The 15,511-nt window shown below is 28.7% G+C and overlaps 1 protein-coding gene across 1 annotated transcript; it reads left to right on the top strand.

Moving 5' to 3' along the window:
- Window positions 1–4,072: 4,072 nt before the first annotated feature.
- Window positions 4,073–6,806, top strand: LOC113373525. The gene is made up of 4 exons (XM_026613816.1): window positions 4,073–4,319; window positions 4,495–4,760; window positions 6,295–6,442; window positions 6,589–6,806. The coding sequence occupies exons 1-4, from the start codon at window positions 4,073–4,075 to the stop codon at window positions 6,804–6,806; spliced, it is 879 nt and encodes a 292-aa protein (XP_026469601.1).
- Window positions 6,807–15,511: the final 8,705 nt, after the last annotated feature.

The raw sequence follows: 15,511 nt of genomic DNA on the forward strand, positions 1-15,511 counted from the left end.
GATTGTTCGGTCTGCTCTTAGAGTGAAAGCTTGTCGTTCCACTTACAGAATGTCATGTGGACGTCGTCCATGGACGACATGTTGTATTTGCCTTTGCTTCAAGATTTATTTAACATGAAACAAATTTATTCTTATCTAGTTTAGTACAGGTTGTTATAAAATTTCATTTAGATTAAAATTTTCAAGGACAACCAAGCACATATAAACAACAATTTGCAACATAACGTAATAGTTTAGTAATTTTCAAAAAAGGCAGAACAATTTTATTACCAAACCACAACCGAATAACTGCCAAACCCGTTGCCAAAAATAATTTCTTTTACCCTCCAAAAAGTTGCACAAAGACCGTTATAATAGCAAGAGAGGAAATAAGCGCCAAATTGACTGTAAAATATAATGAGATTTTTTCTTATGAGATGTTCGTCCTGAACAGTTTTAGAGAAAAAAACGAAATTCATCGGTGGTCATGTGTTGGCCAATTGGCAAACTATCAAATGACTTGTTATCATTATCAAATTATCATTATCCAAACAGATATGAGAAAAGAAATAATTTCAAATTCAAAAACATATACGTTAATTAAAATTATTTATTACATGTAAAAAGAATTTTTATTATTATTATTAAAGCTTCAATCCGAAAATTTTGCACATTAAATTTGCAAAATATGATGTATATGCATAATTTGAGTGAATATAATTTTCTTTACATTTTGTTCATTTTAAAAAATAAACAAAAATTAATATATCTGCTTCACATAAGTTTGGAAGCCCTCCTTTAAAAAAATGTACTAAAGTATGCTGAAAAGTTTCATCAAATTTTGGGTTGTAAAATGGTAAAATATTTGATAACTTTACTACTGAAAAATTTCAAGTAACAAAAAAGTTGAGTTCTGGGACATTCTGTGAAAATTTTCAATAGTGATGAATATATATTGAAAAATTACCCAAAAAGCTATTTGTACTCGAAATCAAATATGCTCTGTTTTAAGAACATGGAAAAATTTGATTATTCCTTCTAGACAAAAAAAGAGGTATTTCATAGTAAGTTTATTTTGAGTTTTTCGATTGTATTTTAAAACAGAATTAATTGCATATAATTGAGTGTAAATAATATTACGTTTGAAAATTAAATATACGAGTAGATGCTTGATACTGTAATTAGTTTAAAATTTTAATTACTTTATTGTTTGGTATTATCGTTAATCTACACAATTTGTAATATGAAATTGCTTACATAATAAGCGATGTAACTACAAATATTTATTATTTATAATACAAATACATGTTCGTCTATTAGCATTTTTTGCTAAGCTGCTTCGATGTAACTTTTAAATTAATAATTACAGAATATTTAAATGCCTAGTTATCTGTTATAAAGCAATCGAGTATTATTTTTATAAGCAGATTTTTATTAGAAAATATCATAATTACTTTAAAAAAATCGAGGACAGTGATGGACCCATACGTGCACATCAATCATAATGATCGATTGGCGAACCGAAAAAAAAATCTCGCGCAAGTTGAAAGACTTTTTGCAAATAGTTTCAGATTGCTTCGTCATCTCGAAACGTTATTAGCCTCATTCAAGCATGTATCAGAGGCTAAATTGAAAAATTACCATAAATTTATACACGGTTCAGGGAACACAAAACATCATTATCCAATTACATCAAATGCAGAAGAATATAATGCTGAACAAACGAATTGAAGGCTCCGAGATGTTAGTTGCGTTCGATTTGCAAATCTTAGTGTATGTGCTCGAGCAAGTTGCGAGATTTATTATTGTTTGTGCATTTTTGTTGGAACCGATAACTAATGTTTAAATAAAATATTAATAACATGGTCGATTACGGTATATTAATAAATTAATATACTCATGAAACTGTAAACAGTATACAAAAAATACATATTAAATAGTGGTTTAGTGCATAAATTTATAACATATGTAAATATTACGCAAACGATTTCAACACTGGTACAGATGCGAAGTCAGTATATAAGTATTCTGTATAAAACTATTTTTTTTACAAAAATATAAGCTTTAAGCTTTGAGAGCTTTAAAATTCCGATAGCATTAATATTGAAGGTGCATACTGTTTTTTGTATTGACAGTGCATATTTGTTTTTTGTACTAATATAAAAGGTAACTGTTAAATTAAACAGGCTAAATTCATAAATTCAAATATCGGAAAATTTTCTTATTTTCATTTGAGAAACTAGAAAATTTGTATTTATTTAACTTTTAATATTCAAATGAGATTCAGACAAAAATGCAACAAATGTATAAATTTCGAGCACTTTCAACATTAAAAACAGTAAAAAAAATACTGTTTTAGTTCTAGTATTTCTCGTAAAATTTTATTTTATAGAAAGTCTTCTTCAGTTCTTTCATATATAATAAATAATTTGAATAATCAGCATAACTAATGTATAATTTCAGTTTTCGATACCATTTAAGATTCTTCACTATTTCAAAAAGCATTCGAATAATAATTTTAACATAAAACTGAAAATTTTAGAAAACGCACTATTTGAAAAACCATGTATAACATTCGTACCTTTTACATCATCATAAAAATTCTACAATTTTTTTTGTACAATACTTTCCAAAATAATCTATAAAACTACCATTCAATTCAATTTCATTATTGACATTTATTTATTACAATTTTATTGTAAAATTTTAAAAATATGCTCAATTTTAAATATCTTAATAATTTATCTGTTAACGTATTGATTTATTTAATAGCAAAATGCAATTAATAATCGTAATCGTTAGCTCTTGAAATTACATAAATTGAATCATACAATGAATCATTTATAATAAATTACTGGATCTGTTTATAGTTGTTTCATTTTCTGGTGTAAATATAGCATCAATTAAAAATATTGCATTTAATAATTATCTGAAAAATACCGATTATTGCATTTACCACAAAGTATTCGAATATCTAGATTAAAAACGAGTTCTTTCATGACGTATAATTTTAAACTTTTCTTGAAAATGTTTTATGTAAAAGATTTTTATGCATTATTCATATCGATAATTGATTCGATTTATACCATGAAATCAATAATAAATATTTCGATTTGAGATGGATAGATAAGAACATAATTATTATGTATGAAAATACAATAATATAAAAATACAAATTCGAAAAGTAAAAATAATGCATTACATTATATATATTCAACAAATATTTATTTTTGGCATTATTTTGTGTATATTCAAACAATAATCTATAACTTTTGCCTTTGAATAATGTTGCCCACATAACACACTTCATATTGTTAGATATTAACTTAATAACTAATAGTTTTGATAAATTTTATTATTTAAATTGAACAACTTTTTAATAGTTGAAATATTGACTTTAATTTCAAACTTGTTCACTCACTCGTTTATTATATAATGTGCTAAATTATCACATAAAAAAACATAATGATTATTAAAAATTATAAAGAAACTATTTACAAAAATCCTTAAAATTTATTAATAATTTTCAAGATAATTTCACGTATTCACTGACTGGTTCACAAATACAAAATATAAATGTATTACAAGCAACTTGAAAACTATTTGTTTTAATGACCGTTGCATATTTCTTACAATGCTGATAACAAAATATTTGTTTCTAAGAATGATTTAGTTTATACATAAAAGAATAAAGAAAATATTTCTTTGATTTCAAGTGTAGAATTCAAATTTGCGAAAAGTAAAATATAATTTAACAAAAAAATTAAGTTAGACTAAATTTATCGTGAAGTAAACCAATTTAAAACAGTGATGATGTTGACACTGCACGTGTATTTAATAGATGTCGATAATTTATTTATTAGATTTATTTTATAGACTAATTGTAAGCAATAAATTTAAGTGATAAAATTCTTTGTACATTAATATGCTGTAATAATATGATGTGATACATTTTCTTCTAAGTATTGACACAAGTGATTCGTGCTTTTAATGAACTTGACATTAAGAACAATTAGTGCAGGATCTCAAAGTAATTATTTGCAGTATCTCACTTCAACAACGAGTGATGTAAAATCAAGATTAAAGTTTTGCAATGTTTTTATTAAAACCTTTAGAACTTTTACAATCACAAATCACATTATCAATTTTTGATTCGGTTTTTGCCTTGGCTGTCGTTGGTCCAGCAACAGTTGGATATTGGCGAGGAGGATGGAATCTTATGGAGATTTATTTATTTCCAGAAGAACATTTGAAGAGTAGTTTAATTTCTTTAGGAGTAGGGTTTGTAGGCATGCTGTTAATGTGCCTTGGTCAAGGACCGATTAAAAGATTTATGAAAGGTATGTATATAAAACCGTTATAATAGATAGTTTCTTCTCTCATCAAACCACCGATTTTATTTTTTTATAAATAATAACTGAAATATGAGTACTTGTTGAATACGAAATACTGAGAAAAAAATAAAGTCTAAAGTTAAAAAATCCTCCAACAATTATTTTATAATTTTTATTGCAGGAAAATCTAAAGTCTGCTTCATATTAGTCTCCACCCTTTACACAGAAATTTATGGATTATTTTGTATAAATTCTTGGCGAGGTGCTTGGTTATTTGGTGATCTTTTTGCGAAACTACCAATTGAAGCTGTTGCTGCAATAACTTTTTTGGCAATTATAATTTTGGCTAGTATAAAGGCTCTGAGAAATACTTCAGCGCCTCCCTGTGCCATAGTTGTTGGGAATACAGAAGATTATTTTGACACGCCAACGTATTTTAATCAAATAGTAAGAAATATTTTGTATTTTGCCATTCTTATTGTTCAAAGAATAAGGAAAAATTTTAAAATTAATTAAATTTGAAATTTAATTTAAATTAAAATTTAGAATAAAAATATAAGTATAATTTTTCTATAGCCTTATATATAAAATAGCACACCTCTAATTATTGAAATTGTTACTGATGTTAATGATATGCTATCATAAATAAACAAATAGTTTTTAATTTACTTTGAAAAAAAAAATCACGATATATTTATCTCAAATCTAAAGATAATTTCGTTCAACAAAACTGAAACTCTTAAGAACATTTTCTCAATTCATCATTATATTTATTTCTTTAACTAGATTTTATCATCAAGTTTACCATATTTTTTGAAAACATTTATGATTTTCTCAACCTAGCTTAACATTTATGACCTACATTAAGAAATTATCTGTAAATTATCTATCGTAAATTTATTTAGCACTATGATAATTGCCATTATCTGATAACTTTATGTACACGTTTGAGAAAACAAAAGTTACAAATGATTTTATCAACAATAATTCTTATCAACCTTGTCTAGTGATATATTTTCAATTGCAGTATATATTTATATTTCATTGTTATTGTTTCAAATGAAGGCCATTTACGTTTCTAAAAAAAGATATATATATTTGATCCTTTGAACTTTCAACTATAATTAATATAAAATAATATTTTCAATATAATATATCAATTTAATAGACAAAATTCAAAATAATCTCGATATGGGTTTTTACATATATTTCCATGACTAATGCAATTAAGTTATTAGTTAATATGCAAAGTGATGAATAATTCAGTTTGATCGATTAGTCATTTGGCATTGACCCTTATGTATGATTTGCGCAATTAAAGTAATCAGTTTCAATTCTCTGGTGATATAATATACCAAGTAATAAAATAATACCTGAAAATAATCGAATTTTATTGAATTTTCCAAGAAAAACTGTGAAATTGCACACGCTTTAATCTATTGTATATTGTGTATTTCCAACAGTAAGAATAAGGAATTAAATACTCAACAATATCAAATGAAACCAATTATATATTCAACGTGCTCAAAATTGGTAATAATCAAAGTTTTTCATTTCTGATAAATTTTATATATAATTTGTTTGAAAATAATGTGGACTATATTTTAAAATATTTACATACATTTTTATAAATATTTTATTTTAGGACCAAAAAAACCTTTGGACGTTTATACTAGACTGTTGCTTTTCTGTATTATTCATTGGAACTCTAATTGTAGTCGTATGGAGAGGAACATGGGTTGTCGTGGAATCGATTTTATTCCCAGATGATACTTTGCTAAGCGTTTTGTCATCTCTTGTAAGTAATTGTAATATAACAATATATAATTTTTAACTTTAAAATGATTGCTTTGATAGTTGATAGATAGTGATAAAAATTAATTGACAAAAACAATTAACGGAATCAATGTTTAAAGATTTATCAAGTGTTTACATGCCATTACTTAAATATTTTATTCATTTTAATTATTATGTTTTATAGATAATTGGTTATTCAGTGACGATAATTACATACAGTTTGGAACCTTTGGTACATTTTGCTAATGAACGTCTACAAGGCATTTGGAAATACATAGTTCTTGATATATATGCAGTTCTAATCGTATTTGGAGCACTCAACGTTTGGAGAAGTTTGTGGCATCTACTCGACACCTACTTTATGCCAGGTTCATTTAATTATTTACAGAGATTTATATATATATATATATATATATATAAATATATAACATGCTATGATATCAGATTTTTTAGAGATTAACCTATTTCATTTTTTTAGATTATCCACTATTAGGTAATTGGCTATCACACGTGGTAAGTTTAGCATTATTAATGTTGCTAAATTGTGGAAATTCTGTTTTGGTGAGAGGTGTTTGTAAAGATGCCGATCCAGGTACTTCCGATAAGCTTGTAGTGATGCCAACTCATTATTTACGAATATATTTTAAAAATGAAGATTTTCAAAAAACAAATGAAACTAAAAGTGGTGAAAGTTGATGTTGTTGAATTTTTATTATATCTAGATAAATTTGTATATATAATTTATATGAAAAAGTATCTACTTCAAGCAGAGTGATGATGGCAAACAATTAGTAATAATTGAATAGTTTATCAGTACTTATCTGGTGGTTATGTAAAATCGAAGAGTTTATCATTATTTGATTGCCATGCCAGCAGGAAATAAAAGTTTAAAGAATTTTGATGAAAATAACGATGTATATGCTCGAATAAAAGTATAAAAGATAAATAAATTTGATATATTTATTTTTTATTGTTTTATTAACAAAAATGAAAACTATTAGGAATTTCGTCACATCTATACGTCATTAACTATTAACGGTATGAAACATTTGCGTCAGATTCGTTTAATTGAAGAGAATATATTCAATTTGCTCATGTTTTTGAATTTGCTTAAGATTAGAATAATAAAATGATATACTGAATTGCAAATGCAGACATATAAAATTAATCTCAAAATTTAAAAATATTTTTTTGGATCGACTAGATCGACTGGACTTGAATCAGAGGTTCCAGGTTCGATTCGACTTCGAACAGTCTGTTTCCAAGCTGTACTGACAACAATTTTCACTTCGATATGTAGATAGCAATATGTTTAAAAATAAAAATAACCCTTATTATAACAATTGTAATAATAATATATCATACAGAGATGTGACAACTACCGAACAGACTAGTATTAAATCAACTCAGCACAACAGCTTAGAGGACTATTAAGTTCTGATTGTTGTTAAAAAAATTTTTTTTTTTGGATTAGGACCTTTTTTTGGTATAAAAAATGTTAGTCATTTCAATAAAAAAACTATAATTCTCAATAAAAAAAAACTTTGAACTCTGAACTTTGAAATTCCATAACTCCAGCAAAACATGATAGAGTGCCATAAATATATTTCCTGTAACTATAAAATTTATCTTTGGATATAGCAATGAATAAGTAAATTTCTAAGTACATATGTACTAAAGCTTAAAATATACAAATGTTTGATTCATACCATTCGAAGGCAATATCAAGGGATTTACTTATTGTTAGGTGGAGTGTAAGGGCGTAGTAAGTACTTAGGAGTCCGCATTGAGAGAAACGGTCTCGGCGAATCGCTAGAAGCGACAGACTTAATAAATGGTCTTCCCGGTGCAATGTTAGTGAAAGTTTTATACGAATGAACGAATGGAGCAGATTGCATTTTATTGAATAGAAGACCTTGCGACAAAAGGTTTCGAATCGACAAGAGTTTTATATCGAGTTGGATTGTCCAGTCAGTATATATGTCACGCTAATTTTTATCCGCGTGTTAGTTACTAGTTACGGTTCTTGTTTTTGTGATTCTAGACATAATTATGTTAAGATTTTATTTATGTAACATTAACCTTTAAAACGGATTTTTCTCATTATTATAAAGTAGAGTTACTGATTTGAATCATCGTTGATAGCACTACTTATACTCCCGCCTTGCTATAATTAAGCATAAATTACAAAATATATTTGAACATTAAATGCCACAAAACATGTAATTTTAGAGGTATTACAAAGATATTTTTTAACAATGTGAATTATTTTATAAAAAACAATTCTATTATGTTTCATTAGAATGAGCGTCAGTATACAATTTCATTTCAATATAAATATTTAAATTCACTCACGCATCATACTCCAGACTGTAGACAATCACGATATGCTTATGATTAATGCTTACCTGAAACAAAGAATAACAACATATTAATTTATACATAAAAGAATATGTACCTAAATATAAATATATACTTTGGCATTATATAAATAATATGCTCTGATAAATTAATTGAATAATTAATTAGTGTATATTAGTGATTTTAAAAATATAGAGCAGTGGGATAGTATTTTAGAATAGAAATATGTATTTGGGTTAATTTAATTTTTGCTCTAAATTATTTTGCTTTATTTTAATATTAATACGGCATATTTACATAATACATACAATAAATCATTTAACCAAATAATTGAGAAAAACTTGAACTTAACTAGATAAAATTCAGTGTTTATGTATCTCCTGCTGCCCCGCAAAATAATTTTTCGCAAAATATCGTCTGATTTTACGTTAAAAAGTTACAATTTTACGTTTAAGGTTACGTTCTAGTTACGATGTTAAAAGACTCTGATATTACATCAAAACTTCTTGATAAGTTATTGATATGATTGAAATTGTATAATAAATCTTCAGAAAAAGGTCGAGATACTAACAATAAGAATGAATATATTATATTGTATGCAAGGTAATATAGAAATATATTATACTTATAATATGCTATATAACTAACTAATATATTCATTTTTAGAGTAGGTAAGATAGCATGTATTAAAGTATTTTTTCAGACAACTGTTGATAATGAAGACTCATTGAAACAAACTCAGTTTTTACCAAATATTATGTAAATTATCGTGGATATCTTAAATAATCACTATGTTTAAACCTTCGCAAATGAGATACCAAATCGAAACAATTAAATTTAAAACCAATTTTGCTAATTGATAAAATAGTCATGTGTGTCACTTCTTTCGCTACAATGGCAAGTGTGTTTTTAAGACGCTGCTGTACGGAACAGATAACTGCCCATTTGCGCTGCTGAACGTATGAGACAATAGCATATTTTAAGATTTTTCTATCATTGTCATTAAAAATTACAAATTATACTTCTAAAAACTAAAAATTTAAAGATCAATAGTTTAACACATAATGATAAATTTTGAAGTAAATGTTGGAATGCCGTCTGAAGGCGACACACGTGCTCAATACCAATATCAATAGACCTCACCTTTACATAAAAAATATATGTCGCCTACAGGTGACGTCCGTAGAAAATGAGTTCAGTAAGAATAGGTGATGGCTTGGCATCTAGCATTCGGTAAATCTTTTTTAAAAATTAATTGCACCATTCGACAGCAAAAAATCACTGATAACGATGGTAAAAAGAAATTTTAATTTTTTTGCATTTTTAAAGGGGTCGGTGCCCCACTCATTTATCTCGAGAACGAAAAGAGCAAAAAAAATTTAGTTTGCACCAATTGACAGCAAAAAAATCGTCAAAAAATCAGGTCATATCAGTTTTGCCAATTTCCACCATCGCGGTGCCAAGTATATTCACGTCAAATAGTTGATGGCTTAGCATCTTGCAGAAAGATTTCGAATAACTTAAATCTGTCATGAATTTTTTTTTAACCATCTACTTAATCACTTGCAAATTAGAACGAAAATCAAGAACATGTTTTTGACCAACAATTAATAGTATACTTGCATTAGATGTGAAACTAATCAAAGAAATATAAATTAGTGGTATATTAGGCAATCCTAATCATTGGAGCATCAAACTGAGTATGATCATCTGGGTATGTAAAACAAAGTAATTCTTGTTAAAACAAGCTATAAACACTAAACCAAGAAAAACAACTGCAAAAAGAGTACTTTGTGTTTAAACAAACTGTTTCTTCCTATTTGAATCCATTCTGATCCCGCCAACCCATCATTCCGTTCCGTTGACGCCTAATTAGTATTCCATTGCCAGCAGGGAACATGGGTACAAGGTAGATGATGGATTCCCGTGCACGTGTGTCGTGTGTGCCTCTGAAATGGGAGACGCACACGCGTCCGATGCGATGCATGGCTACTTCAGATCGATGATGCAGGGCCTCAGGCCGCTGCCGGTGACAACGGACGACGCCCAATTCGGCATTTACATGGACGACAGGCGTAATGCAGAATTACGCTGATCGGGATACTTACACGAGATGTTTGAGAATTGAATATGGATTCGGATTGTATTGTCATCAGATGCATGATTTATAATGGACAGATGGTTGCGTTGGGTTAGTTGATAATTTCTTTGCAAAGCTATGGAGATGACCCTATATAGCTCGATTGCCAAGTTCAAGATAACTGGTAGATTGCTATCATATCATTTCTAGGATGCCTGTTACCAGTTTTCATCCTGTGCTTAATAGCTTACATACCTATGTTGGTAAAACCAATCAATGTGTGTTAATCAAAAGTGAACTAAATATAGATATAATAGATGCCAAAGATTTTTTTTATTTAAACTAAATTTTATAGCATTATTTTCTAATTAATTCTGAAATCTTCCAGATTTGTTTAAATAATCCAGATAAACTATACGGATTGAAATGTATAAACTTTAAAAATTTTGTAGTTTTATCACAAGTTTGAAATTTTGTCATGTTCTGTTATTCCAAAATTAATGAAACGTTGCAATTTTCTGCTATTTTTAAAGAAACGGTATGGTCAATCGCCAAAAAAAATTCACCAACGCCAGTCCTTATTGAATTTCAGCAAATAGTAAAAAATTTATGTAATTCAATGACATCATAATTTACAATAACGCTTGCAAATTTAAAAAAAAAACTATTACTAAATCTCACAAAGTATAACAGGGATTATGTAATTCAATGACATCATAATTTAGAATAACGCTTGCAAATTTAAAAAAAAAACTATTACTAAATCTCACAAAGTATAACAGGGATCGATCGATATAAAATGTGTCATCCAATTCTTGCTCCACATATTATACACACCTTATTTTCATTTTACTATTATTACTATATTTGCAGGAATAGTTTTATGATATTCTCATATTGTTATGTTAGCTATATAGATACATACTTTTATTACAAATGAAATCAAGGCATAATAAAAATATTATGGTATCGTAAATATAGAAATGTTCCATATAATATATGAGATATTTATCAATTTACGTCTATAATAATTTCGAAGCTGCAGTTGTTTAAATGCTCGCAGTTATTATTCGAAATAGCCCATAAAGGGAATGAAATGAATTTTCGATATTTATGTCGATGAATATTTTAAAATATAAAAAATTGATATGTAGAAACTTTTAAATTTAATTGCCTCAATTATCTGCAAAATCGTTAAATTATAAAACATAAAAAATATGAATTATTGCCATGATGAAATTGGATTGCAAAAAAAATCTAATCTAGATAAGTTTAAAAAATTGCATGTAATAGTACTAGGTCATCAAAATAAAAGGTAAAAGTATTGGGAAAGTAAAACAATTTACTGGACATAATTGTAATAAAAAAGACAATTAAATTGATGAATATTGGAAGAATAGTGTTTCCTTCAACGTATAAAAAAGGACTTCTACCACTATAACGAAGCAAAAGGTAGATAATAAAAAATGTACGTGAAAATGAAAATTACAGAAAAGTACAAAACTCAAAGTATTACATTTTGTAAATATGTTTCATTTACATTATTTCCGCGCAGAACACACGATGTTCAGTATAAAATCACGATTACTTTCCACAATGTGACAATGTACGCGTCACGACAAAAACGAATCTGCTCGAATCGTTTCCTCGTTTTGATTCCTATTAATCTAATGTAAACACAATGTATTGTGTTCATAATAGCGTGTAATTAGACGTATCAGATTTCGCGTGTCCATTTGCGATTGCACTTGCACGTTCAATATTTCATCAAGGCATAGGAACGTTGCGCAACCAGTATGTAATTAGGGAGCATTGCTATGCGACTCCGCTGCAACTGAATATGAATCACGTCGGCAATATGTTTGGCCTGCATTTGGCACTGTATTCGTATGTGTAGTTAATTAAGATACCAGCAATAGTTGACAAATATCCCATTACTATTGTATTTAGTGCAACGCTTAGGTGATTTAGCCTTAGGTCATATTCGGAAGTTGCACGTAATAGCTCCGTTATGTGCGAGCGATTTGTATCGCGTTATTTCTCGCCATGGACGCGGTCCTGGTGTTATTTGTTATATGTCTGCAGGGACCGACGAATTACATTGGTTACGGTTTTCGAACGATTAGGGGTTGCTGTTGAATACAACAGTTGAATTTTGAGAGAGAGACAAAATAGAACACATCTCAAATTTCAATTTTTTTTCAAAATATTCATTACAATTACCATGGCTAATGATAATGATAACATTCATGTGTACCTATAAAAAAATTTAGATTCTTTACTGTGTCTGTATATTTGTTATCTATACGTAATGGTCAAGATTTAACCAGCCCAGTAGCGTTACTATTGACTAGCAGGGATGGAAAAATGACATCGACCACCGATCTAAGGAAAGCCCGGCCAAGACTGCAAGCTCAAAAATATTCATAATTCCATACTGATTGCATCAATCGTTTATGTAAACAACAATTCGAATGCTGATCTAATACTATTCTTCAATGGTGGTAATTTTTACTGATGGAGCTCCATCAAAAGCTTTAGAAATCCTAAGATGTGTCACGGGTCCTATTGAAAAAAAATTGCCATAAGCCCCAGATGGTATAGTTACGCCATTGAACCAGACTTTTTAACAACTCTTAGGGTAGACTCTCATATAAATCATAAGGTCTTAGTAGTAGTATAATGAAGTAAATAGTAATTTTGACTTTTTACAGTGACGGGATAATCAATTACAGAACACTAATTAATCCAAGTGATTCCTACTACGTAATGTCTTTGGCGTTAACAGAGTCTACATAAAAATGCAATGACTTAGTGGTATCGCATGTAAGTATTTTTGCACATGAATATATTGACAATATTATTTTACCACAAGAATCATCATTCAACTACGTTAAGCAAACGTTAGCGTCGTGTCTCTACCAACCACCATAGTCAAATATATACGTGGTATAACATCGAGAAGAGCCTATGCTGGCAGCAAGCAGATAGATAATAACAGAGAGCGGCTGAAGCGAGCGTTTTGCTTTGTTCCGTTCCCGTGGAGTGACGAGACCGGTGGCAGACGTACGCGCGATAACGTTGCACGCAGCTCCGCATTTCAATGAATCGCCCGATTGTTTGTAGTGGTAGAAATACCAAGGAAGAGTATCGATACTGACTACTGAAAACCTAGAAATGCATAATCATGTCAGTATATTAACAAAGATTATCTTGATTCCATGTATATCAAAGTTTTATGAACTTGTTTACAGGTAGTTCTTATAGCAATCGTAACTATCATATGTTCTACTAGTTATACTGAGCAGTGCTTATTGCTAAGAATGACGCTGTTGTTCCATCTATCGGAGGATATAGTTTTATCTGTATATTGAACACTATTAGAAAATGACCATCCGGATATTTTTCTAATTGGGATATTGCCGCAATGCCAGACAAAGGCTGTTTTTACTGAAAAACATTTTGCAATCTATATTTCAAAGTGTATCAATATTATCAAAAGTATCGACGGAGAAGTTTCGACATCTACTAAGTACTCGACACCTGTGTTGAACACTAATTGTGTGCCGATGCTTACGTCGATGCCGATGTCAATTCAAGCGCACGCCCGCGTCGTCCTTCACCGAACACAATTCGCCCGCTGAATATATGCGCCGAGATGGCTCACAGGAAATTACTGAGCGTCGCACATGGGTATTTTGTGGTGATAAGCGCGGAATCGATTCCTTCGCGATTTTTCCATGCAAGGAATCTTTCTATCCAATTATACTGTATAAATCAAATTTGAATTTATTCGAAAAGTCATGAAAATATTAACGAAGAAACGGCCCGGGAGATCTTTATCACCGCAAAATAGGTTCAGAATTGTACGGTAAAACGTAGACGAAAAATTTTAGACTTTTCAGCTTATTACAAAAAATAACTAATAAACGGCAGCCTGGCTTTTAGATTTTAGTCAGGAAGACCTTTAAAATTTTGAAATCATATTCTAGCCATTTTTAAGTAAATGTCGACTAAAGGTTAAAAAACGTTTCACACACACACGCGCACACATACTTCTACCAAATTTGTTTTTTTTCGACTCAGACTTGAAACGCTGAGAAAATTTGAAATGAGCAAATAAGATTTTTTCCAGAAACAAACTTCTGCTTCGGGTTAACGCAAATAATAATAACATTAATTTAATTACTCTTATCAAAAAAACTAATAATTTGAATAAAACTAACACTAATCTTTTGTTTATATATTACAAGTGATATCAGCACATAATAATCTTATCATAAAAGTTACAACACTGTTTAATGATGTAATCATACATATAAAGGATTCGTGATTGATTTATTTGATTTAATCGATGGAGAAACTTTTATAGCCTTGCTGACTAGTTTTCGCAATGCAAAAATGCAAATTTAATCGCACCATTAAAATCATTTGTTTACATTACTGTAAAGTGAACACGGAATATATTCGTGTGATTCTAGGACTGATAATTATTTCAAATACTAATTATGTCTATCAATACATGACCTCTCTCTGCACGATATAAAATAAAAAGAATCATGATTTGCTTTGCATGAATTGATGCATTTATTATTTACGGTATAAATATGCAATTATATGCATTATTAGGCGAATAATAGATCAAGTGGATGTAATTGCACTCATAATATATTCTGAGCATAATTAACGCTATAAGATCGAATAGATAGCACAAATTACAAGTATGTGAATATATTTTAAGTTTTACTATAATTAGCATAATGGCAATTTCTAGTTGTAGTAGGTTCCAATTGAACAGAATTCACGAAGTTTGTAGTTTTGGTAAAAAATATTATCTTTAAGTTTTCTTCAAATTATTTTGAAACTTTATTTGTATGTAAAATTACCTTGCATCAATTTTTTTTAAATAATAAAATTTATTGAGATATCATTTGGACTTGTTAGCATATTTTCTCCAGAA

The sequence above is a fragment of the Ctenocephalides felis genome, unplaced genomic scaffold (genome assembly GCF_003426905.1).
Source record: "Ctenocephalides felis isolate EL2017-DRISC unplaced genomic scaffold, ASM342690v1 CF-g0.4_SCAFFOLD_01604, whole genome shotgun sequence".
NCBI classification, from domain to species: Eukaryota; Metazoa; Arthropoda; class Insecta; order Siphonaptera; family Pulicidae; genus Ctenocephalides; species Ctenocephalides felis.